Source organism: Pygocentrus nattereri, chromosome 13, assembly GCF_015220715.1.
Source record: "Pygocentrus nattereri isolate fPygNat1 chromosome 13, fPygNat1.pri, whole genome shotgun sequence".
Classification (NCBI taxonomy): Eukaryota; Metazoa; Chordata; class Actinopteri; order Characiformes; family Serrasalmidae; genus Pygocentrus; species Pygocentrus nattereri.
Window position 1 is genome coordinate 13,507,531 of NC_051223.1, and position 24,103 is coordinate 13,531,633.

General features: G+C 38.7%; 1 protein-coding gene across 3 annotated transcripts in view; it reads right to left on the reverse strand.

The window, feature by feature from the left end:
- Window positions 1–24,103, reverse strand: part of snx29 (sorting nexin 29) — a 185,348-nt gene that overhangs the window by 115,660 nt on the left and 45,585 nt on the right. For all 3 annotated transcript variants that reach the window (XM_017705474.2, XM_017705476.2, XM_017705477.2), the window contains one exon: window positions 3,504–3,610. In XM_017705474.2, the coding sequence (XP_017560963.1) occupies window positions 3,504–3,610 (107 nt within the window). The remainder of the gene's footprint in view (window positions 1–3,503; window positions 3,611–24,103) is intronic.

Sequence of the window (24,103 nt, forward strand, 5' to 3'; positions counted from 1 at the left end):
TGTTTGAGATGATGCAATAAGAATTCAGGAAGTATTTTTAAAAAAAATCTGTAACAAAAAATAAAAATAAAAATTACAGGAAAACAATAAGTCATATTTCCACATTTCCTGTGCAATTTTGCAACAGACATATAATTGCAAAGTTTTAGATGTTAATGAGACGTGCAGGTTGAAGCCATTACCTTTATTTTAAATCTTAGAAACAAATAACAAAATTGAAGAAAATTCGCATTAGATTAAGCATTGTAGGTGCCCACAGAGACCAATTTAATTAACACTTTGCATGCTTCCTTAGGCAATCGTTTTGTACAATATTTCCAAATTTGGTTATAAGTAGAGAAAGATGAATGGATTTATAGCCTTTTATGTCAGAAAAGGCCAAACAGAGTAATTAGTGTCTCGTGGTCATTCTTTTCAATACAAGTTCATTTTTCAAAAAACTGCAAAAAAACTAAATTTTACACAGAATTTTAAACAGAATTTTAACAGACGTAAAATCTGGGTTTCTGTGCTAGGCATGAAGTGATCTGTATCCAAAAAATAAATAAACAAATAAATAATAATACTACTACTATTTTTGATTTTTTTTTTTGTAGCACCACCTCATGTCCAAGAAAACTTGGGCTTTCACAGAACCACGTGAGCTATAGGCCTGTCAAGTTACATGAGAATTGGCCAAAGCATTCCTAATCTGTAGCCACTTCTGTGAAATCAGCTAAAGCCAGAGAGGATTAACTGGCACATGACAACTATATTGTCAGATTTTTTTTTTTTCCGACCTCCAGACCTACAGTGCTTGGACCCCTAAATATGGGATCAAAATCATCGGGATCAGCCCATTGAGGCTCTCGTTTATAAACATAATTACTGAATTTCAACATCTTCCAAAAACATCAGGATATAAACCTTGTGTTGTTTCAAAACACTGACAGCCCAGACAGGACACAAACCCAGCAGGTTCTAGGGCTGCAACAAATAATCTATCGATTACTGAAACAAATAATTGATTATTCGCATTATGAATCAAAAGATTTCCAAATAATTCTTATGTAGCCATCAGCTTTTAAATTTAGCTTTGTTTTGCCATGCATTTGCTAACTAACAATGAAAACAATCTAGATGAATAGCTTCTTCAAATAATCACTGTGTTAATGAACTTTCCTGCTAATAAAAAAGATAAACAAAACTCCAATACATTTTTCCTGTCAAATTTTAAAACCAAGGATGTGCAAAGTAGTGGCAATAAAATATAACAAAATGATCAGTTTTGATCAGATGTTACAGCTCAGCTCATAACATGAAATGGGACAGCTTTTACCACCAACATTAGCTAACTAGCTGGCTAGCACAACTATCGCCGCGTCCCCAACCACACACTTCTGCACTTCAAATACTACGCTAATGAGTGCACATCTTAGGATATATGTGGTATTTTTAAACACTATTTAGTTCTTCATTTGGTGAGCTGACATGTTTCCTCTTCAGATGCTACAGCATGAAGGATGTGCTCCCATGTCAGCTAAGATTGGCTTCACAAATAGCACAACTGACAACCTTTTTTCGGAGTTTAGTGTGAAAAGGTTTTTCTTCCTGAGACTACGTTTTTGCCAACTCTCCAGTAAGCTGTAATGTCAAAACACTCCAAATGAACATGAGAAAGACGCGTAATGACATCACCAAATAATCGACTATTAAATTAGTTGCCAACTAATTTGGTCGTCAATTTTAGTCGACTAATTCGAAGAATCATTGCACCCCTAGCAGCTTCATGTAGGAATTTTCATGGTCGACCACAAGCATCTTATGACAGCAAAGCTCTTTTTTGAGACATTTGCTAGGGGTCAATAAGGAACCAAGTACCATTTCAGCAACTAGGTTAGAATTTTTTAAATATTACAACAGAACTGGAAGATAATGGGTTCCTGGCAGCTTCACGCTTGAGTCTTCTCAAATCCTTGGCAGTTAATTTGCGTCTTTTTACCTCAGCACATTTCTTGCGACCATGTTGACTATTTGCAACAAAACGTTTGATGGTTCTGTGATCACGCCCCAATATCTTAGCAATTTCAAGAGTTCTGCATCCCTCTGAGAGACTTTTGGTAATTTTTAACTTTTCAGAGTCAGTTCAATCTCTTTTTTGGCTCATTTTGCCTAAAAAAAAAAAGCTGCCTAATAATTATGCACACCTTGATATAGGGTGTTGACATCCTTAGGCCACACCCTCCCTCATTACACAGAAACACATCACCTGCTACGCTTAAATCCATTAAGCATTCAAGTTTATACAGATACTTCAGAAACTACTGATCTAGAAGGGATGACAGTATGGTTCAATGGTCAGGCCAGTGTGTCCTGGGTCATTAGCATAAGATATTTCCTGCAGCCCCAGCATGGTTTATTCTGCAATAAGGTTGAAAATCTCTAACATCTCATGATCCAGCTCAGTTATGATTCGAGACGAGAGAATGTGACCCTAAAACAATTCCTACTACATCTTGATTAAAACAGTCTTTCAGTAGACAACTGCGAGAAACAATTATTTTTCTCTTAATTACTTTGCAGAATACATTTTTCTTTATGGGTTGCCAAAATTCAAATGACAATTCATGACAATGATGATGATAATTTCAAATTTGTCATCAGTTAGCAATAAATTACTAAAAAAGGAATTACCTGTCATCTTTATGAAAAAAATTATGAAGTTAAACATAGTTAGAAGCGGCTGAATGATGTTAGAAAATAACGTGTCAACAAAGGAATACACTTAAATGGGTTAAAATGTGCAGATAGCAGAAACCCTCATTAAAACATTGAAAATATATTTAAGAATGTGTCCTTCCATACCAGTGGCATAAATATTTAATAATTAATTTCTCACCAAAGATGAGACGATATCAACAGGGGCTACTGATATACTACAGGGACACAGCAATCCTTGGGTTAGTAACCACTGGATCAGACAAATCACTAAACAGAAATTGGCTGTCAGAAGTCAGGCAAATAGCCCCCAATTGCTCCCTGGACACAGCTGCCCACCGATCCGGGCAAGTGTGCTCACTGCCCCTAGTGTGCATTTAGTGTTTCACTTCACGGATGGGTTAAACGCAGAGGTGAAATTTCCTCGTTTTGTGGGGCAGTCGCGGGCTGGAGGTTAGGGAACCAGCCCTGTGACTGGAGGTCGCCGGTTCGATCCTCTTGGCTGACAGTCCATGACTGAAGTGCCCTTGAGAAAGGCACCTAACCACTAATTGCTCCCCGGGCACCATGGATAGGGCTGCCCACTGCTCCGGGCAAGTGTGCTCAATGCCCCCTAGTGTATGTGTTCACTAGTGTGCATGTATGTGGGTGTTTCACGGATGGGTTAAATGCAGAGTTCTAATTGCAAGTGCAAACACAGTGACAAATGGTTGTAAATTCTATTCTAAGTGGGCACTTTTTTGTTTGCCTATACACTAAGCAGCACTGAGGGCAGAGACTAGGTGACCTTCTGAAACAGAACTCACCTCAATGAGTTTCCGCTCATAGCTGGCTGCCAGTTCCTCCACATCAGCTACAGATCTGTGCTGTGATGTTGCAGCAGTGCCATCACAGTTCCTCAGCATGGGCAGAGCTGCAGGACAACAATGGCATTAGCCAAAACTGCACTACACTTATGAATGCAATGACAATGACAGTGACAATGTGGACCTAAAGATAAAAAGAGCAGTTTATCGTAAAAACAGAGAGACATGAAATGATTTCTTGAACAATGAGCTATTTAAGCAGAACTACACTGCTCAAAAAAATAAAGGGAACACTCAAATAACACATCTTAGATCTGAATGAAGGAAATATTCTCATTGAATACTTTGTTCTGTACAAAGTTGAATGTGCTGACAACAAAATCACACAAAAATCATCAATGGCAATCAAATTTATTAACCAATGGAGGCCTGGATTTGGAGTCACACATAAAATTAAAGTGGAAAAACACACTACAGGCTGATCCAACTTTGATGTAATGTCCTTAAAACAAGTCAAAATGAGGCTCAGTATTGTGTGTGGCCTCCACGTGCCTGTATGACCTCCCTACAACACCTGGGCATGCTCCTGATGAGGTGGCGGATGGTCTCCTGAGGGATCTCCTCCCAGACCTAGACTAAAGCATCCGCCAACTCCTGGACAGTCTGTGGTGTAACGTGACATTGGTGGATGGAGCGAGACATGATGTCCCAGATTGTGCTCAAACGGATTCAGGTCTGGGGAACGGGCGGGCCAGTCCATAGCTTCAATGCATTCATCTTGCAGGAACTGCTGACACACTCCAGCCACATGAGGTCTAGCATTGTCCTGCATCAGGAGGAACCCAGGGCCAACCACACCAGCATATGGTCTCACAAGGGGTCTGAGGATCTCATCTCGGTACCTAATGGCAGGCTACCTCTGGCAAGCACATGGAGGGCTGTGCAGCCCTCCAAAGAAATGCCACCCCACACCATTACTGACCACCAATGGCAAATTTGCCAATCCTGGTGTTGTCTGGCAAATTCCAAGCATCCTGTACGGTGTTGGGCTGTGAGCACAACCCCCATCTGTGGACATCGGGCCCTCATACCATCCTCATGGAGTCGGTTTCTAACTGTTTGTGCAGACACATGCACATTTGTGGCCTGCTGGAGGTCATTTTGCAGGGCTCTGGCAGTGCTCCTCCTGTTCCTCCTTCCACAAAGGCGGAGGTAGCGGTCCTGCTGCTGGGTTGTTGCCCTTCTACAGCCTCCTCCACGTCTCCTGGTGTACTGGCCTGTCTCCTGGTAGCGCCTCCAGCCTCTGGACACTACGCTGACAGACACAGCAAACCTTCTTGCCACAGCCGCATTGATGTGCCATCCTGGATGAGCTGCACTACCACTTGTGTGGGTTGTAGAGTCCGTCTCATGCTACCACGAGTGTGAAAGCACCACCAACATTCAAAAGTGACGAAAACATCAGCCAGAAAGCAGAAAGGTACTGAGAAGTGGTCTGTGGTCCCCACCTGCAGAACCACTCCTTTATTGAGTGTGTCTTGCTAATTGCCAATAATTTCCACCTGTTGTCTGTTCCATTTGCACAACAGCATGTGAAATTGATTGTCAATCAGTGTTGCTTCCTAAGTGGACAATTTGATTTCACAGAAGTTTGATTTACTTGGAGTTATATTGTGTTGTTTAAGTGTTCCCTTTATTTTTTTGAGCAGTGTATTTTCAGTTAGTCCGTGCACAGCTTGCTTTAAACGACTGCATGTATGGTGGGAATTAACATAAAAAGATTTTCTTTGCCATCTGGACTTTTTTTATCAACAGACTCTTTTGTTCCTTCTAAACGTTTCTGAAAATGGTTCATCACTTGTGCCAGTAAACAGAACTCATCTAGGCTGAAAACAGGGCATAATCGAATTTCAGAGAAACAAACAAAAGTGCTGGTGGAGACAGAGGAAAAGGGCTCTATATGTGACTTGAGACTTTTACCAAGAGTTCTATATAATTTGACTTGTGACTTGCACAGACAGTACAAGTCTTTCTGATGCTCTATAGAAAAAGTTCTGCATTGTGAGTTTAAGGGAGGGGAACTGTTTCAATTCAATTGGCAGGATTAGGCCAAGTAGGATGGTTGTTCAGTATCAGTGTAATGCAGACAGCCTGACAAGACAAGGAGGGACTGAGGCCAACATAGAAGAACACAGGTCTACATCGCAAGTCCAAAAAACAGTGCTGCTAGACTATCTGTGCAGCTATAAACCCCCAAAAAAGTACATGGAGAAAAGAGTCAACAAGCCTGATATGGTGGAAACATTATCACTGCACTTGCACATAGCTACCTGCCATTTCACTCTTACTTATCTCCTGCCTTTCCAATAGGCTGTGTAGCCCTCTAACCCACACAACACTGCTGATTGCAATCCACCACCAGCTTGGTCTCAATAAAAAGTGTGTGTGTGTACATTACCATTACCTATACAGACAGGCAGGCAAGTCTGTCCGGTTTGTCTCCTGCAACTCAAATCAATTTACCAGTAATTTCCAACATGTCTTTTATATTGTTATGTGTGTGTTTGCACGCGTGTGTGTTTGCACGCATGTGTGTGCGTGTGTCTGTCTGTCTGTCTGTGCATCAATGCAGATAAAGTTGACAAAATATGTTGTCAGTTCACAGCTATAATACCAAAAAGACATTACTCGTTTTTTCATACTGATTGGGGCATGTAGGAAAAATGTCTTATTTCTCCAGATTTCAGACACCTTTAAATGATTGCTGAGATAAAGGGAGCTATCCTGTGTAAAATAAAGATTTTAAATAAATAAAGGTTTCATGTTTGTGCACCTTACCATTAAGATCAACTATTTCTTTCATTATCACAGTCTCACTTTTTGCTCCTGTTGATTTTCTCTTTATTTTCACAAAGGCAAAAAAAGCTTTCTTGAGAATAACGTAAAGAAAAACAACTTCACTTGTTTACTTATGTTCCGAACATACTTAGCCACTCTAACATATGATCACGTAAATGAAACACATTGATTAAAGAGATAAGACCAGTGGCAATGTTCAGTAATGTCCAGCAATGCAATTTAACTGAGAGACATGATCATGACAGGTATAATCATCAATCATCAACACTGAGTGAAAGGAGTGGTGGACAGCAAAACTATGAAAATTCCACAAAATGGCTCTTAACAACAGTGAACAAACACACACACACACACACACACACACACACACACACACGTGTATATACATGTGTGTGCGTGCGCGCATGTGTGCAATGAGTTAGTCATAATTCTATAGTCTATTCACAATTTAAAACACTATACAGGTACTACATAGTTCTTATGAAGATTCAGTGCACACTGCACACTATTAAGTCTTATGGGCAGGTATTTGAAAATGATTGTAATTGAAAATTTAGTAAGGCATCAATACCATTTTTTCAGATCAAATACGAGTGCATATTTTTAGTATTCTCCAATATCATACCATAATATTTAACTACCGTTAAAGAGTAACTACACCCCACTATTTTCAGCTAACTCCACACCTGGCTATCTGAAACTTTGAAAAATGAAAAGAAAAAAAAAAGGGAGTCACACACTGGGAGTGGCAATGCAGTGATCTATGGGTTTGGAGGTGAAGCTGCAAGGGAAACTGGGTGGCCTGGGCTGCTGTGTTGCTGTGTTTTCAGAGGTAGAGTACGTTAGCTAAGAGCAAATATGGAGACTGACAGAATCAAATGTTCCCTTTCATGAATCAAGCTCCCTGCGTTCATAAATCAAGATCTCTGCATTCACTGAAAGGAAATCAACGGCAGGCAACACTGGATCTACGGAAAGCGGGAAAAAAAGTGAAAAAAGTGCAGCACCTGGACAGTCTGTAGCATAGACACTACATTAAAAGCTAGTGCAGGGGTCACAACCCAAACATTAATAAGAGTCATTTTGTCTTTTCAACTCTCAACCTTGGGAGCAACAAAATTTTGAGTCCATTTTACGATCTTGGCTGTACATGTGACTCAATACTTGCTAATGTCCTAGTGTAGGCTAAAAATATAAACAAAAACGCAGACTTTCTTTTCTATGCTTTAAGCTTTAGCTCAGCTGTAGCTGCTTTTCTTGCATCACCAGCTGGAAACTTTCCCACAAAAGTATAAAAGTTTCTTGTATAATGTCTCTCAATGTTCTACTTCTTTCGAGGCTGAAATCAGTTTCTTGTTTTCAAGGTTCTCGTTGGAATCCTCCGGAAATTCCAGGAAACCAGCTGACTGATCCTACATGCAAATTATCGATGTTCATCTTAAATCTTTCTCTTTTCCTTTTTAGTTAGCTACTAGCTAGGTAAACAAGCAGTTATAGGCCTTGCTTAAAGCAGTTTCGCCTTGCTGTAGTTGCTGCCAACCAGAGGACCACCAATCCTGCAATGTCAAAATTTCCACTCAACATGGAAATGACGAAGTAAACTACTAACTCTATTGCAACTTTTATTGCCAAGGATTTGCATCCATACTCTACCTATTTTACAGGTACAGTGACCCCCAATCTCTTCAACTAGACCAAAACCAAAGTTATGAAATCACTGAAAACGGGTAGAATATCTGTAACCTGCTGCATGGACATCCTTTGCCACAGGATCTTATTTTACTGTAACAGCGCATTTTATCACAGATTAGTGGCAGCCAGTTTCTCATGTGCTCCAAACAAAAGCAGTGAATGAGAGCCTTCCAGTTCACTTGCCACATCAGTTCCATTTGATTTAGTAATAAGAAATATTCTTAATAAAAAAAAGTAAATTCATTGTGAATCATTACAAATACTTTGTTTTAAAAGTTCCAAGTTGTCACACAGTGAGAAAAATAGAAATCCTGTATAGAATATCCTGAATTGTAATTGAATCGTGAGGTGCCTAGAGATTCCCACCACCAAAGGCTGGTATATTTTATTATTACAAAATAGTGTATTTCATCTGTTAATGGAAAAAAAAGGTTTAGGTTTTTTTTTTTAAATTGCATAGCTAGCAATACTACAATTGCTACCTTTGATTGAATAGCGCTGCAGTGAAGAAGAGTGGGTTTTGTTCCATGTCAGAAAAGTGCTTCTATACAGCTGTAAGTAACCATTTATAGTTTTGGTCTGCACAGGCCTGATTATTAATAGCCGCCCGATTCAATCACTATTGATGTCCGCCTGCTCCTGCAAAATCAAGTGTGATTCTTGGCCACTACTGCTTTCAGAAACAAAATGTATTTTGTGTATTTACGGCTTAACAAAGCCATATGAATTTGCACTATATAATAAGTGTCATGTCAAAAAAAAAAAAAAAAAAAGCCACAACCTGTTGGCTGTTTACCCGCATTGACTGTGGTGCTTCAAAATGAATCCCGCCTGCAAATGACTTAGCAGATGATGTGGGACCCATGAGTGAACCCACCTTGTGCTAACCTCTACTCCTCATCGGTCTCTCTGTGGCACACAGTGACAGTAGCAATGACATCTGAGGTTAATGCGTGTTACATTCTGTGTTTTGTAGGTCTGTTTCTGTTTTGTTTCTGGTCTGTTTTCAGGTCAGGTGTTTTGGTGGTGATTGGCTGCTCTGCTGAGTTGGCTGCTTGTTGCTCCGCCCAGTTGTGCAGTTTCTATTGGTTAGATCTGATGGCGGGAAATTTCAAAAGGGCCCTTTGTCTGGCAGTCGGGGAGCTGCACCTTTCTTTTTCCTGTTTGAGCCGACATGTGCTGCTCCAGTGGATGCCCACCAGCACAGACCAAATTTCTTGTTGTAAAGTTATGATGTCTAGTAGCAGGATTCTTAGGGGTGACCTGCCTTTTTTTTGTTGGGACTTTTGCCTCTGTTTTTGGAAAAGGTCTTTGTATTTTATTTTCTTTGTTTTTTTTTTTTTTTTCTTCAGGGTAAGTCAGACATTTTTTTTAGGTGATTTGTTTGTTTTGGCCTGGGGTCATCCTGAAGCTTTTAAAATCCTGTTTTTTATGTCATTTGTTCCAGAAGTTAGTAAATCTTTAGAGCTGTTAAGAATAATAAAACTTTCTGCTCTACTTAGTTGTTTTTGTATTGTTTGTTTGGTCTGAGGCTGAGTGGGCACTCACTTAAACCTTTTGTGCGTCCTACCCCTAGAGGATGTAACAATGCGCATGAGTAGTTCACATGTGGAGTGTTACATCTTATGGCTGTTGTTGAATGTCCTCTAAAGCCAAAACATACACTGTGTGATTTTAGAAATCTTGTTCTTTGGTGGTTCACTGTACGAAAACACTCCATCTATACCATCTCTACAGATAGCTCTGTTTACAGACAATTTCAAATAAACCGGTTTCATTCAAAATAGAACGCTGTGCAAGGAGCATTGTGTAAACAGGCTAAGAACCTGAGCTGCACTGCTAACACTGCACTTAAGCTAAAAGACAGTCGTCGGTGTACACCATTGATATACATATACAGATGTCATACTGGGTTCAGCCAGGCATGTCAACACTGCTGCTGGACTGCAATCAGTACCATTACAGGGTAGCAGTTTAAGAAATGTACTCTGCAAAATTATACTATTTCAAGAACACTGCTCTCAAAAAATTATTATATAATGGAAAGAATGCAGAGATTCACGCTCATGTTTGTGCAATGTTTGTGTGCCCATGTGTTTGGTGAAACACCGAAAACCTGCTCTTTTTACTGTGTTTTGGGAGGTTTGTTTCATTTTTATGTGCATTAAAGTTAGAAGTCATTCACACATTGAAGGATTTGCTGACGTGTGTGAGATTATGTTTCTACTGGAGCTCATGCTTACACTCGGTTTTTAATATCAGGTGCAGACTGAATACTTTCCAGCTGCTATGCACAGCTAACTGGCACTGTTATTAAACAGAAAAATAAGCTACCGAGAGCGGTCCATGCAATGCAGAATGTCTATGTCTAAGGGATTATAATAAAACAACTCTTCATACCTCATTTAGGGGTTGGAATCTCTAGACACCTCACAATCTGATTTGATTATGATTCAGAGGGCTGTGATGCAAATATAAAATGATTATCGATGCATCTTGATGCACCCTTTTTTAACTATACAGGATTTCTTTTTTCCCCACTGTGTGAGGAAAAGCCCTGGATCTTAAAGACATATCCTTGGCAATAAAAGTTGCAAAAGAGTTTGTAATTCATTTCCAAGTTGTGTGGAAGCTTTGACATTGTTTGCTTAATGGTACTCTGGTTGGTAGCAACCAGATGTAAGACGGGTGGAAACGTGTAATATGGTTTTCCAAATGGTCATTTCCAAAATATTTTAGTTTAGTGTGACACAACTTGCATATAGTGTGGCTCTTGTCCAGGTCCTTTTCCCCTTCAACTTCACTGAAGCCAAAGTGCTTCCATATGCTAGCTCAGGGGTTGGCCTGATAAAAAAAAATAAATAAAAAAGTTCACATTTGCAGCAAAATAAAGCTCTGCTGATCGTTCAAAGCCTGTGTTAACAACAGATGGTCTTAAACGCTGCTAATTCACTACCCTATAAGCTTGAAGGCTGGTGTGCAGAGGCAACGCAGGTAGCCTAGCCTAGCTAGTAGCTAAGGAAAAGGCAAAGAGAGATTTATGATGAACATATGGAGACAAATTAATGGCATTTATGAGCACCACAGTTGGCTTCCTGGTATGTTAAATCTTCAACAAGACTGTCAAACACAAAAAAATCTGTCGCAAAGCTGAAGTTAACTTGTTTGAAGTGTCATGTTCCACCTTAAATAGTGCCGCATTTACATTCTTGCGCCGAATGAAAAGGCAGAGTTTAAGGTGGAACGAGAAAATTCAAACAAGAAGCTGGAGAATGAGAAGTTGACTTCAGCCTCGTAAAACAGTTGAACGTTGAGAGACATTTCACAAGAAAGTATTCAACTTTTGAAGAAAAGTTTTCTGGCAGAGATGGGAGGAAAACGGCTATAACTAAAGTTTAAAGCAGAGTAAAGTGAATGTCTTTTCGTTTCGATATTTTAGCCTTTACTAGGACATTATCACATACTGAAAAATATAGAACATTAACTGTTGTGGCTCCCAAGGTGGTTTGAATTTGGTTGAAAGGACAAAATGGCTCTTCTAACCAAGCTTTTAATGTGGAGGGTCCCGGTTGGATTTCTCACTTATCCATTTGTGTTTTTGTTATGTGTGCAGTGTCCAGGCGCTGCCCTTCTGCACTTACAAGACTGAGCACCCATTTAAGTCTATGGTTATAACCACTGTCTTTTTTTTTTTTTTAACCATGACATCCTTGTGTACAGTGTGGCCATGTATATTTCAATTCTGATGAGACACATAAGTTGTTTCCTCTTGGTGTGAAAAGACTTCACGACAACAGTAAACTATAATTAAACATGTAAAAAAAAACATTCCTTGAGTGCCAGCTCTCCAGTGTGACAGTCTCTCAGGTAATTGATATGTGACCTTATTGATTTATCTATTTATTTTTGCCCAAGCATTATTTTAGCTGCATAATCATGATCTATAATTGACTTTCTATATTTATATTCTGTATTATGGCATGCTATTTTCCTGTTATAGCCCTGAATCTTCCTTCTGAAGACATTTTTAAAAACTGTGTTTATAAATATGCCTGGAACTGTAACCTGCCAAGTGCAAAGAAAAATGAAAAGGAAAATCAGAAGAAAGAGGAGTGTGGAGACCTATCTCTCTGCAGAAGCATGCTGCTTGAAGTTAAAACTATCAATATCCAATCCTGCACCTAGAGCTTTTAACAGGAAGATGAAAACTACACAGCAAGACACAAGGTGCTGGATACACACTGTGTTCTAGAGGGAGTGTTCATATGGTGCAGAACATCCATGCCCTTCGGCCTCAGCATCACACACAATGTGGACATATGCTCAGCCCCAGCCCTGTACTTCATTGTTGTGCAATTAACAAAGTGTAGCTAATTCACTGACAAGTGCCCTTGAAGCATAAGTGTCAAGCACATATAAGCCTCTCCATGAACAATAATAAGTAACCAATAGTACTGTGTGTCAGATCGACTTGTTCTCTCCACACTACTGTAATGAACAATGCGCCAGCATTTAGTGGGAAAATACCAGAGATTAGGACAAGTAATTATCATTTCCATATTTCTATGATCAAATTATCTATCAACTGTTTAGCTCTATTAATATTATGGCTTCTTTAATTCCTCTTTTTTGGTGCAATAATACCATCTTTAATGGCATTCTTTAATGAAACAGCAGATGTCATATTATCCTCTTAGCTTCCTGTAGTGTTCCGCAATCTGTCAGAAATGTACATCATACAAACTAGGTCTGGGTGACATGAAATGTTATCATTATCCCAATAAATATTTTTTTTTTGAGAATATTGAGTATATCAGCAACTTCTCAACACTGACCAACTTAATGCTTCATGATAAAGAGTTAACATCTAGCAGCTGTTTAAGGTTTCAAAATATTGTCGGAAAGTTATGACTGTGCCAATTTCATTGCGCCAGCTAACATATGCAAGTGATGTGTTCAAAATATCGATGCGACAATATATTGTGGATAATTTCATGGCGATACACATATCGATACAGTGACTACTGTATGAACTTTTTGAAATCAATATTGGTATCAGCGAGCAGGCTCAAAGTAAGAGATTTTCATTCTGTGAAGTTTGTTGCATTTTATGCTTCTCGTGATCCAATCAATCCACATATATCCTGTAATGTTAACAGAGTTTGTACGGGTCCTGGAAAACCTTGAGAAATAAATGTGCCAAAATCCAGTATCCTGAATTCTCCTTGAAAAATGTACTTCAAAACCATGGAAAATATCATCATAACTTTCTGTAATCATTTCTATTTCATAAAATACATTCATGCACATTAGTATGTGATGTTAAATGTCACCATCCTCTAGCAGGATGCTAACCTTGCTTTGTAAGCTCTAACATTACCTTATGGTTTGGCTTAAAGAGCTTCACACACTGAATGCATTTTTTTCCATGCAATTTTTTCAGACAACAAAAAATTAATTCAAGCACATGTATAACTGAGTTTGTTCTGCACACCAAAAGCGATTTTTCGACGGTAAAAATGCAATATTATTTTATTCTCCCTATGTTTGATGAGGGCTTTCTCCAGCAACAAAAATGCATGAGAACACCAAAGATGCAACATTTCAGCTTTTGAATGTCCTGAATGAAATGATGAAGCTACTTTTCTGAAATGGACAGCCCAAAGTCACTGTTTGTCTGTTCCTTTGGGAGCAAAGAATCTGATCTTATTTGCACCTAAAAACATTCAGCTCATTTGTTTGAGTTTTTTTTCGTGTGGAGCTGCATTTCCAAAAGAAGCTCAAACTCACCTGAGATTCCAGCTGTGAGTGAAAGCACTCAAATTTTAGCTGAAATGAAACATTCTCTTTTTTGCATTTCCAAAGAGTAAAGCTTCCTGCACAGTGTCACAGTTTGCCCATGAAAAGCAAAGCATATTTTATTTGATAAATATCCATTTTTTTTTTTTTTTTTTTGAGGCATGAACAACTTTGCCAATTTCCCAAGAAATTGTTGTATATAAAATAGTTTTGGATGTGAAAATATTGTACCTAATTATTTTACATGTTTGTGTGAACTATTTTAGTCTTGTTTGGTGCATAACGGTCTTTACGTTGATAGCACATACCTTAATTACTTTAAAATCATCAACATATTACACTTAAATTTAGGATCCTATTACTTTTCTCTGAAGATTCAGAATAGAAGTACTTAACCTTTTGTCCTGGATTTTTGTTTTTGGTAAGTCATGAAAAGCCCTTGAATTTGAAAATGGCTATAGTGTACAAGACCTGTCTTAAGGTCTGGATTCTAGGTAGGCCATCCTACAAAAAAAAAAAAAAAAAAAAACAGCAGTTTCTATTTGATTTGTAATTTTTTTTGTCCTTTTTGTCTTCTCACAATGGAAGGAAAGACAGAAACATGTTTTTTTAGATCTGAAGTGAAAATGGAGCTTGAATTTCTCCAATATCTCAAATATGAAAGCTTCATATACTGTTTATCTGGTGATGACAGTTTTGGTGGTCTACCAGATCTTGCACATTTGTTAGGAGTTTCATGTTCTCTGTATCTTTTAATCATTTTTTGTACTCCATTTCTGGAACCTAGAACTTTTTCCACTTACTTTCCTGTATGCAAGAGATGATCATCTAATAACTCTCAAATAATTTGTATTTAAAGTGACATTCTCACTGAAATAAATACATGAATATTCTCTGACTTTTGCACAGCACTGTATGTACAGTAAGCCAGGTCAAACTCCCCAGCATTCATTAAGGCTACCATACAGAGGAAAAGCAACAGTTCTACTACACCTAACTGAAAAATTAGTACAAGCAAGTCAAAAAATGACAATATGCACACCATAAAAATACAATTGACAAAACATAAAAAAGACATTTTACATTTCCAGCAAGAAAAAAATCTGTGAAGTATCCAAGAAATATCCATGACTGGTGTGTCACTGCCAAAATGGGTGGTGAGATTCCAATTAAAAATGTTCTATGAAGATGTATTTAATTTAAATATTGAGCATTATTCAAATTTTAACACAGCCATGCCCTACTCAAGAATTAGCACAAATATCATTTTTACATCTCAGCATATGATGTTGCATGTCAAATGAAGCTCCATTCTGTTCTGACTTTTCTGAAAGCAAGAGTACAGATTCCGTGTGAATGGACATGTAAATGTTAAGATGGCTATATGGAGGCAGATTTAACTGCCCTAATCATTCATCATTTCACTTCTTTCTCCAGCTGTTTGTATGGAATTGTTTACTACAAACAAAAATAGCTGTGTGTATGTGAGAGGGTGTTTACAATAAGAAGCATAAGAAAGAAAATAATTCCTCATTATTTTCATTATGATCAAAGCAATTATTTAAGATATTCTGACCTAAAAATGTCTCCACTGGAAACACTGAGCCAGTGTTGCTGTGGCCTATTAATTTGGAAGGAAAAAGGGAAAACATCCCCTCCATTTCCAAAAAACAAGCACACAAAGCCAAAGAATAATGATCATTCTAGCTGGCTGGAGCATGCACCATCATTTTCTGCCCTGTTACAAATGAATAATACAACAACCCAGGGACCAATGGCAGGAGAACAGGATCTAGAGTGACAATATGTAACACAAGCATTTCAGGCAAAGTTAAAAGAAGCTTTGTGGCCACTACAGAAATGAAACACAGTCATTATCAGTGGTGGCTGTGTACAACTCACTAGGACGACACAATATGTATCCTCAAATAAACTAACAATATATTTAAGATGCAACAATGAACTTCTGATATAATAAACATGCATGTATTATTTTAAACCAAATTTTTTGGTTGTTGAAAAACTTTAATGACTTGGTTCACACGACACTCATAGAAACGCATCTGGAATTGTACAATTCTGGAGTAAATGTATAAATGTAATTTATCAGAGAACACCTTTGCATATGGCAGCTGTCTACAGTTATTAATAATGCAAATGACAATATCATGGTAATAACCAACAATACACACGAGAGTATTATGATCACTTTTTTTTTGATCAGATTAAGCAAATCGTAGATTATCTCCTAACAATGGTGCATGTCAAGGTTTGTGATGTATTAGATGGTAAGCAAACATTAGTTCATAGTTGATGTGTTTGATACAGGAGAAATGGGCAGGCATGAAGACCTGAGCACCTTTGACAATGTTCAAATCATTAAGCCCAAATGAGTTGAAGCATGTCCAAAAGGGCAGCACCTATAGAGTTCAGCCGGATACATGCCACACACCTAAACAGAGCTGTAGATCAGGTACAACATTTCATGGCAGTGGCCTCTTTCAGCAGGATTATGAGCCCTGCCACACTGCACACATTGTATAAGAATGGTTTGAGTATCAATCACAAGGACCTTCAGAGGTCTTGCAGAGTCAGTTTTGTACCATGTGATGCGAATGACAATAAAATCTCCTTGAATCCTTTTTTCGCTCATCTGTGAATTGTGCAGGCCAGAGCATCCCTTTACAGTATATTGGTACAAGTGATGGTTGAAGGTGCAAGCTATGAGCTAGCTTACTACTGCAATGTAGCTAAGATCTTGACTTGCACACCTACTCCTTACCACCTATTGGCTTTCACATTCACTGCAAGCTGAGATCTGCTTTATTTTATTTTTGCTTCAAATCATTTTATATTATTTGGTTACTTTCCAACAACAAACCTGTCCTTCTGTCCTTCTAAAATAGTCCTTCTATCTAGGCTCATAAAGATAAATGCTAGATAGCTGCAGCTTATTTTCTCAAGATCAGGATGGTTATGTGTCAGGGTGCAGGGCGCAAGGGCAGCATGGTAGTTGCATACTAATGTAGAGCTTTCTGTCAAAGAGTAGTGTACATTGTTGGCACGTGGGCAAGGCTTGTGCTGTTGAAGCAGGCAAAATGGAGAGTGTGACCGTCCATGTTTCCATTGGTTGACATACACTTACATGAAAATCTGCTACAGAAACAAGGATTGCACTTTGAGCCACAACTGAAATACACTAAGAAACTTATTTTTGATCCTCGTCACCTTCTAATGCCAGAAACACACTCAATGCAAGTATATGCAAATGAACACTCAAACAACACACTGATAACCACCTTTCTGTATAAACTTACTGTGCATTGTTAGTGCTGTAGCAGTTAAAACACTCCTAAAACACAGTACTAGAGGTTGATAGTGGACAAATAAGAATGGGAGATACTATCATTGCAACATCCACAACTTCTAAACATGTGAATGGTAGAAGAGTGTTGAGTGCTTTATCAAAATGAAGAGGTAATAGTGTAATATACACATATATGTTTATGACACAGCTGACTAGGTGAAAGCACAGCATCAGTTTGGCCAGGCTTGGCTGTCTCTACATTGCCCCTTTGCTGTAACTTTTAGAATGCAACTCATGCTTGCGTTGCTTCATGAATTGTGTCATGACACATTTTGGAAGGCACTGATGCACCAAATCACGTCTACGTAGCTCAACATGTATGTGCATGAAGTGTGTTTCTGGCCTTAAAAAAGTGCAAACTTTTTTTTCTGAAGCAGATTTTCATGTTGCAGTATGTCAACCAATCCGATCACATCATCCGATTTGCCTGCTTGGCTTTGCACTTGGGAATGTGCTGCATGCTTCCATGAAACCATTTAGCCATTTAGTAAAGGACGTTAGCTGCGGTCTATATTTTCAAAAAGCAAATCTATGGAGAATGACCAGAAAATTTTTCACAACGTATTTCTGCAACATATTGTGATATTTTAGAGGTTTGTTGAAGCTCTACTAAAATATGCAACATGCTGTACCATGTCCAATAAGCGTAAAGCAATGGAAGTGATAAATTCCTGTTCTTGCTAGAAAGAACAGTTTATCAGTCACTGAGCTACCCTGTTGCAGGCACTCTAATTGACTGCCATTTCCAAAAGTCAATCTAACTGCTTTTTCATTATTGTGTTAATAGCCTTGACAGCAGCAAAGGGAGTAACTCCCTGAGAGAGACACACAGACGATTAATTTGCCTCCCCGCGATAATTAAAAGCATGACAACAGATAAACCCTTCCGATGACTAACGACAAATGTTAAAGTGGGTCAAATCAATTATTTCAGCATCAAGAGCAGGGAAAACACTCCACAACCCAGGGCTTCTTGCAAATGGGGCATCTGTGCCAACTAATTGTAGTTTGCTGCATGGATGACTGTTTGGGGTCAGCCATGACCCAGCAAGAGTAATAAAGCAGCCCTGCTACATTCATTACTGAAACAAATGTACAAGGTTACAACACGGTCCATCCCATAGCTTAAATGGTAAAGGCACCATCACACAATGATTCAAATATTATGTCTGTGGTGAAATAGATACAAAAGATCCAGAGCAAGGAAGCGTTTGTTTTGAAAAAGCCCAGTTAATACAATATAGAGTCTTTTAGATGTTCCACAGCAGCATGGGGTACTAATAATTAACTATTTGTGATTAATAGAGTATTAGTGATTAAAATAGGTAACAATGAACCAAATCTACTAACAGAGACTTTTTTTTTTGAGTTCAGTCATGTCACATATGATATTCAGTCACACGTCAAGTTCAACACAAAGCCTAGCAGAATCCAGAAAACCTCACATTTAATTGAATCACTATTAATGATTTCCGTTAGTTTATGACTTTTGATATGACCAATTTTAATCCAATGTTGGACACTTTGACAGCAAGAACATCAAGCATGGACATCCCTCGTCTGGTAAAAAAAGAAGCCAAGACGCTGGGCAAAAAAGACGAGACAGAAGAGAAAGAAATCAAGCATGAGTAGAGCACTCGTCAGCAAACCAAACCAGCCCGGACTTCCTTCTAAAGCTTTCCACTACTTCACTCATCTTTCCGCCAAAGTTGATAAGAAAAAAGCCTTTCATTTCATATCAAATGAAATGTGCTCTGTCCCTGATAGAGAATTAAAAAGAGAAGCAGATGGAGAGGGGAAAAAAAAAGAATCACTGTCTCTGCATTCCATTAGCCAGTGTAATTTAGACAGTTCCTATTCTGGGGTTTGGGAAGGGGGCTATATCTTGGCTGGCAGCAGGACTCAGTGATAGCTGATGCTATCATGGCTCTATTATGAGAGGGAGCAGCCTGACACTAGCTCGAATGGGAGCTTTTTTCCCCAGCATCGACGTCCAGCAATAGGGTAATTGAGCGCATTCCTCTAGAGAGGACTGACAATGAGTCTCTGGAGAGGCCATTAGCACACCACCTACGACCTTCATTAATATTTTGCCTGCTTTACAGATGAGCTAAGAACAAGTAGAGATGGCACACTGTCACTGTCCTTTCTGACACCAGCACCAATACTGAAATGTTGAGTATTGTCTGATCACAATTCTGTTGAAGCGATACTGATGAACATGCAAGTAAAACTTGCATTAAAACTTATTTTAAAAGGAGAATCGGGCACTCATAAGTAAAATAAGTTGATAAAAGGTAACACCAGTGTAAGTAGAAAGTAAATGTAGCAAAAGAGAGTGAGAGATATATGCACACCAGGGGAAGTAAATGTTAGCTATCTAGTGCAAACTGAAAAAGAGACTAAAAAGGTATGTTTACAGATATGTTTAAGGACAGGTGAAATATGCTCTTTTTAGATCATGTAAGACTTCTAACAACAGCATCTGGACTTCTTATGTTCTTATGTAGTTCAAAGCCATACTATGGTAACAATTACTGCAGTGACATTAATGTACCACTAAAACATCTGCAATAGAAGTTGAGTAGAAGCAGAATGTCAAAACTACAGAGGAACTTCTTAGGACGTCCAGCATATATCAGCTTAGGAACAGAAGATTTCAAGGTGCATTTTTTTCTCTTTTTGGAAGCTTTGGACATAAAGTAAAATTCAAAGACAAATCAAAAAGAAGTGCAAAACTCAGTACCTAAATGTTAATGACTGACAATGCTAACGACTAACACTAAAAAGTAGATAATGATATTTTAAAATTTAATAGTAAAATGAACATCACTGTAGAAGTATTTTGGTACAACCCCAATTCCCATGAAGTTGGGACATTGTGTAAAACAGAATACGATGATTTGCAAATCCTTTTCAACCTATATTCAATTGAATACACTACAAAAGACAAGATATTTAATGTCCAAACGGATAAACTTTACTGTTTGTTGCAAATATTCACTCATTTTGAATTTGATGCCTGCAACACGTTCCAAAAAAGTTGGGACAGGGGCAACAAAAGACTGGGAAAGTTGAGAAATGCTAAAAAAAAATGCCTGTTTGGAACATTCCACAGGTGAACAGGTTAATTGGAAACAGATGCGTGTCATGATTGGGTATAAAGGGAGCATCCCTGAAAGGCTCAGCAAATAGTCCAAGAGTTTAAGAACAACGTTTCTCAACGTGCAATTCAGATTCCTTTATTGATACCAGGGGGAAATTGCAGTTGTTACAGTTGCAGCCATTTATATAAAAGAATAAAAACTTTAATAATTTAAAACAATATAGAGAAATTTGCAGTATGTACACAAGATTTAAGTACTTATTAATACAGTAAAGTGGCGGTGATTTTGATAATAAATATGAAACATCTGGTATAAAGCAGTTCAACTATTTAAATTAAGTTAGTGTCCCTCTGAGTTATACAGTTTGGTATTGAGTTTTGTGAATCACACACCGAGGGAGGAGTTATAGAGTTTGATGGCCACAGGTAAGAATGACTTCCTGTGGTGCTCTGTGGTGCATTTTGGTATGATGAGCCTTGCACTGAATGAGCTCCTGTGCCTCATCACTGTGTCGTATAGTGGGTGGGAGCCATTGTCCATAATGGCCTTCAGCTTAGACAGCGTCCTCCTCTCCGACACTGCCATCAGCAAGTCCAGCTCCACACCCACATCACCACCGGCCTTGCGGATCAATTTGTTGAGTCTGTTGGCATCTGCCACCCTCAGCCTGCTTCCCCAGCATTCAACAGCATAGAGGATAGCACTCGCCACCACAGACTCATAGAAGATCCTGAGCATAGTCCTGCAGATGTTGAAGGACCTCAGGTGCCTCAGAAAATAGAGACGACTTTGGCCCTTCCTGTAGAGGGCGTCAGTGTTCTTAGCCCAGTCCAGTTTATTGTCAATATATACACCCATATATTTGTAATCATCCACCGTGTCCCCTGATGGACACAGGGGTCACCGGTGCCTTGTCCCTCCTCAGGTCCACCACCAGTTCCTTTGTCTTTGTCACATTGAGCTGCAGGTGTTTCCGCTCGCACCATGCGACAAAGTCCTTCACCGTCGCCCTGTACGCATCCTCAACTCCCTTGCTGATACAGCCAACTATTGCAGAGTCATCAGAAAACGTCTGAAGGTGGCAAGTCTCTGTGCAGTAGCTGAAGTCCGTGGTGTAGAGGGTGAAGAGGAAGGAAGAGAGGACAGTTCCTTGTGTAACTCCAGTGTTGCTGACCACTCTGTCAGACACACAGTGCTGCAGGCGTACATACTGTGCCTGCAAGGAATTTAGGGATTTCATCATCTACAGTCCATAATATGAGAGAAATCTCTGCAAGTAAGCGGCAAGGTGGTCAGTGAACACAGTTCGTCGCTCCATCTACAAGTGCAAGTTAAAACACTGCCATGCAAAGCGAAAGCCATATATCAACAACACCCAAAAACGCCGCCAGCTTCTCTGGGCCCGAGCTCATCTGAGATGGACTGATGCAAAGTGGAAAAGTGTCCTGTGGTCTGACGAGTCCACATTTCAAATTGTTTTTGGAACAAAAACATGGACATCGTGTCCTCCGGGCCAAAGAAGAAAAGGACTGTCCAGATTGTTATCAGTGCAAAGTTCAAAAGCCAGCATCGTTGATGGTATATGGGTGTGTTATTACCTACAGCATGGGTAACTTGCACATCTGTGAAGGCACCATTAATGCTGAAAGGTACATACAGGTTTTGGAGCAACATATGCTGCCATCCAAGCAACGTCTTTTTCAGGGACATCCCTGCTTATTTCAACAACTGAATGCCAAGCCACATTCTGCACGTGTTACAACAGCGTGGCTTCGTAGTAAAAGAGTGCAGGTACTAGACTGGCCTGCCTGCAGTCCAGACCTGTCTCCCATTGAAAATGTGTGGTGCGTTATGAAGCGCAAAATACGACAACGGAGAACCTGGACTGTTGAACAACTGAAGTTGCACATCAACCAAGAATGGGAAAGAATTCCACCTACAAAGCTTCAATAATTAGTGTCCTCAGTTCCCAAACGCTTATTGAGTGTTGTTAAAAGGAAAGGTGATGTAACACAGTGGTAAACATGCCCCTGTCCCAACTTTTTTGAAACATGTTGCAGGCATCAAATTCAAAATTCTAAGTTTTAAAATGAGCTGTTTTTAACTGAAGCACTTCATCTAAGATGGACATAAGCTCTAATTGCTCAAACAAATAATCAACTACCTTACAGTAAAGAATGCATAGTCAACAATATGACAAAATTCAAATTAATTAGACTGTGCCATCTCTTCAATATCTGATATAACCTGTGGGTCCAGCGGGGAATGGCTGAAGTTGTGTCCATGTTGATGACTTAATGCACTGAAATTAACACACCCCCAGATAAAAGGCAGACACTCTTAAGTGTCCCATGTCTTCACTGAAGTTGGCTAAAACTAGTGGGCTCTTCACACCTTGCAATTCCAGTAGACAGCTCAAACAGCACCTCAGTGAACTCCCTCACTGTTTAATGTTTCGCAATGTTCAAAAGTTGCTGCAGCTGCTAGTTCAAAACACTCTTTCAGTCACACTGTAGATGCATTTAACTTCCACATCTCATTTTCTTTTCCATTTGAATTCACATATCTCTCCTTCAATAGAACATTTTCCAGAAATGTGTGTATAAATAACATCAGTGAGATGTGTTATACTACAATTAAATCAAACACACACACACACACACACACACTTTCTAAGCCACTTCTCCTTTTGGGTCGAGGGGGGTGCTGGAGCCTATCCCAGCTGTCACTGGGCGGAAGGCAATTAAATCAAACAAAGAAACCAAACTTATATATATATATATATATATATATATATATATATATATATATATATATATATATATATATATAAAAAACGCAAAAAAACCCAAATATTTTGATATTTAATTATTTGAGTTAAATCAACTAATAATCAGCTTAAATGTGGCCTGTAAATATGTAGCATTAGCAATAAAATGTTTGACAATGTTCTGAGAAACTGAGGCACTGCTCACCAAAAGCAAAATTATCACCACAAGAAAAAAATTTATTTATTTAAAGCTCCTCATAATTATGAGCTACAGTAAGTAATAAGCAATAGCTAAAAACGTTAGATAATAAATACATAAATTGACATTTTAGTTCTTCAGGCTACTGTATAATTTATTCAGTTTAACATTCTAACACAGTAGTTCACTAGATAAGATATGCGTGAACAGGTTTCCAGGAAGAGCAAATGGCTTTTATGGTTTTTTTTTTCACATGAAAACTACATTTACAAAATTAGAAAAAGCACTTTGTAGTTTTACAATTATACAATATAGTTGAGCTGGTTTGAGTGGATCAGAAATAGGAGTGCTGCTGGAGTTTTTAAAACACTGTATTCATTTACTGTACACTCTACTAGACACACCTACCATGTTGTTTCATCTTGTAAAGTCAAAGACAGTAGCTCATCTGTCCCTGCTCATTATGTGTTAGTCATCCTCTAGTCCTTCATCAATGGTCACAGGATGCTGCCCATATGATGCTCCTGGCTGGATATTTTTGAATGGTAGAGTATTCTCAGTCCAGTACAAACTACTCGTACCAGTACAACATACCACCACAATGTCAGGGTTGTTGCATTTATATAAAATACAAAATAATAATCAGAAATAATATATAAAATCAATTACACTCATCATATAGGTGTATTTTGTAGTCCATCTTTTTCCCATAATTCTTCAATGGTCTGGACAGATATTATTTGGGTGATGGACCATTCTCAGCACTACAATGACCCTGATGTTGTGGTTGTGGTATGTTGTTCAGTC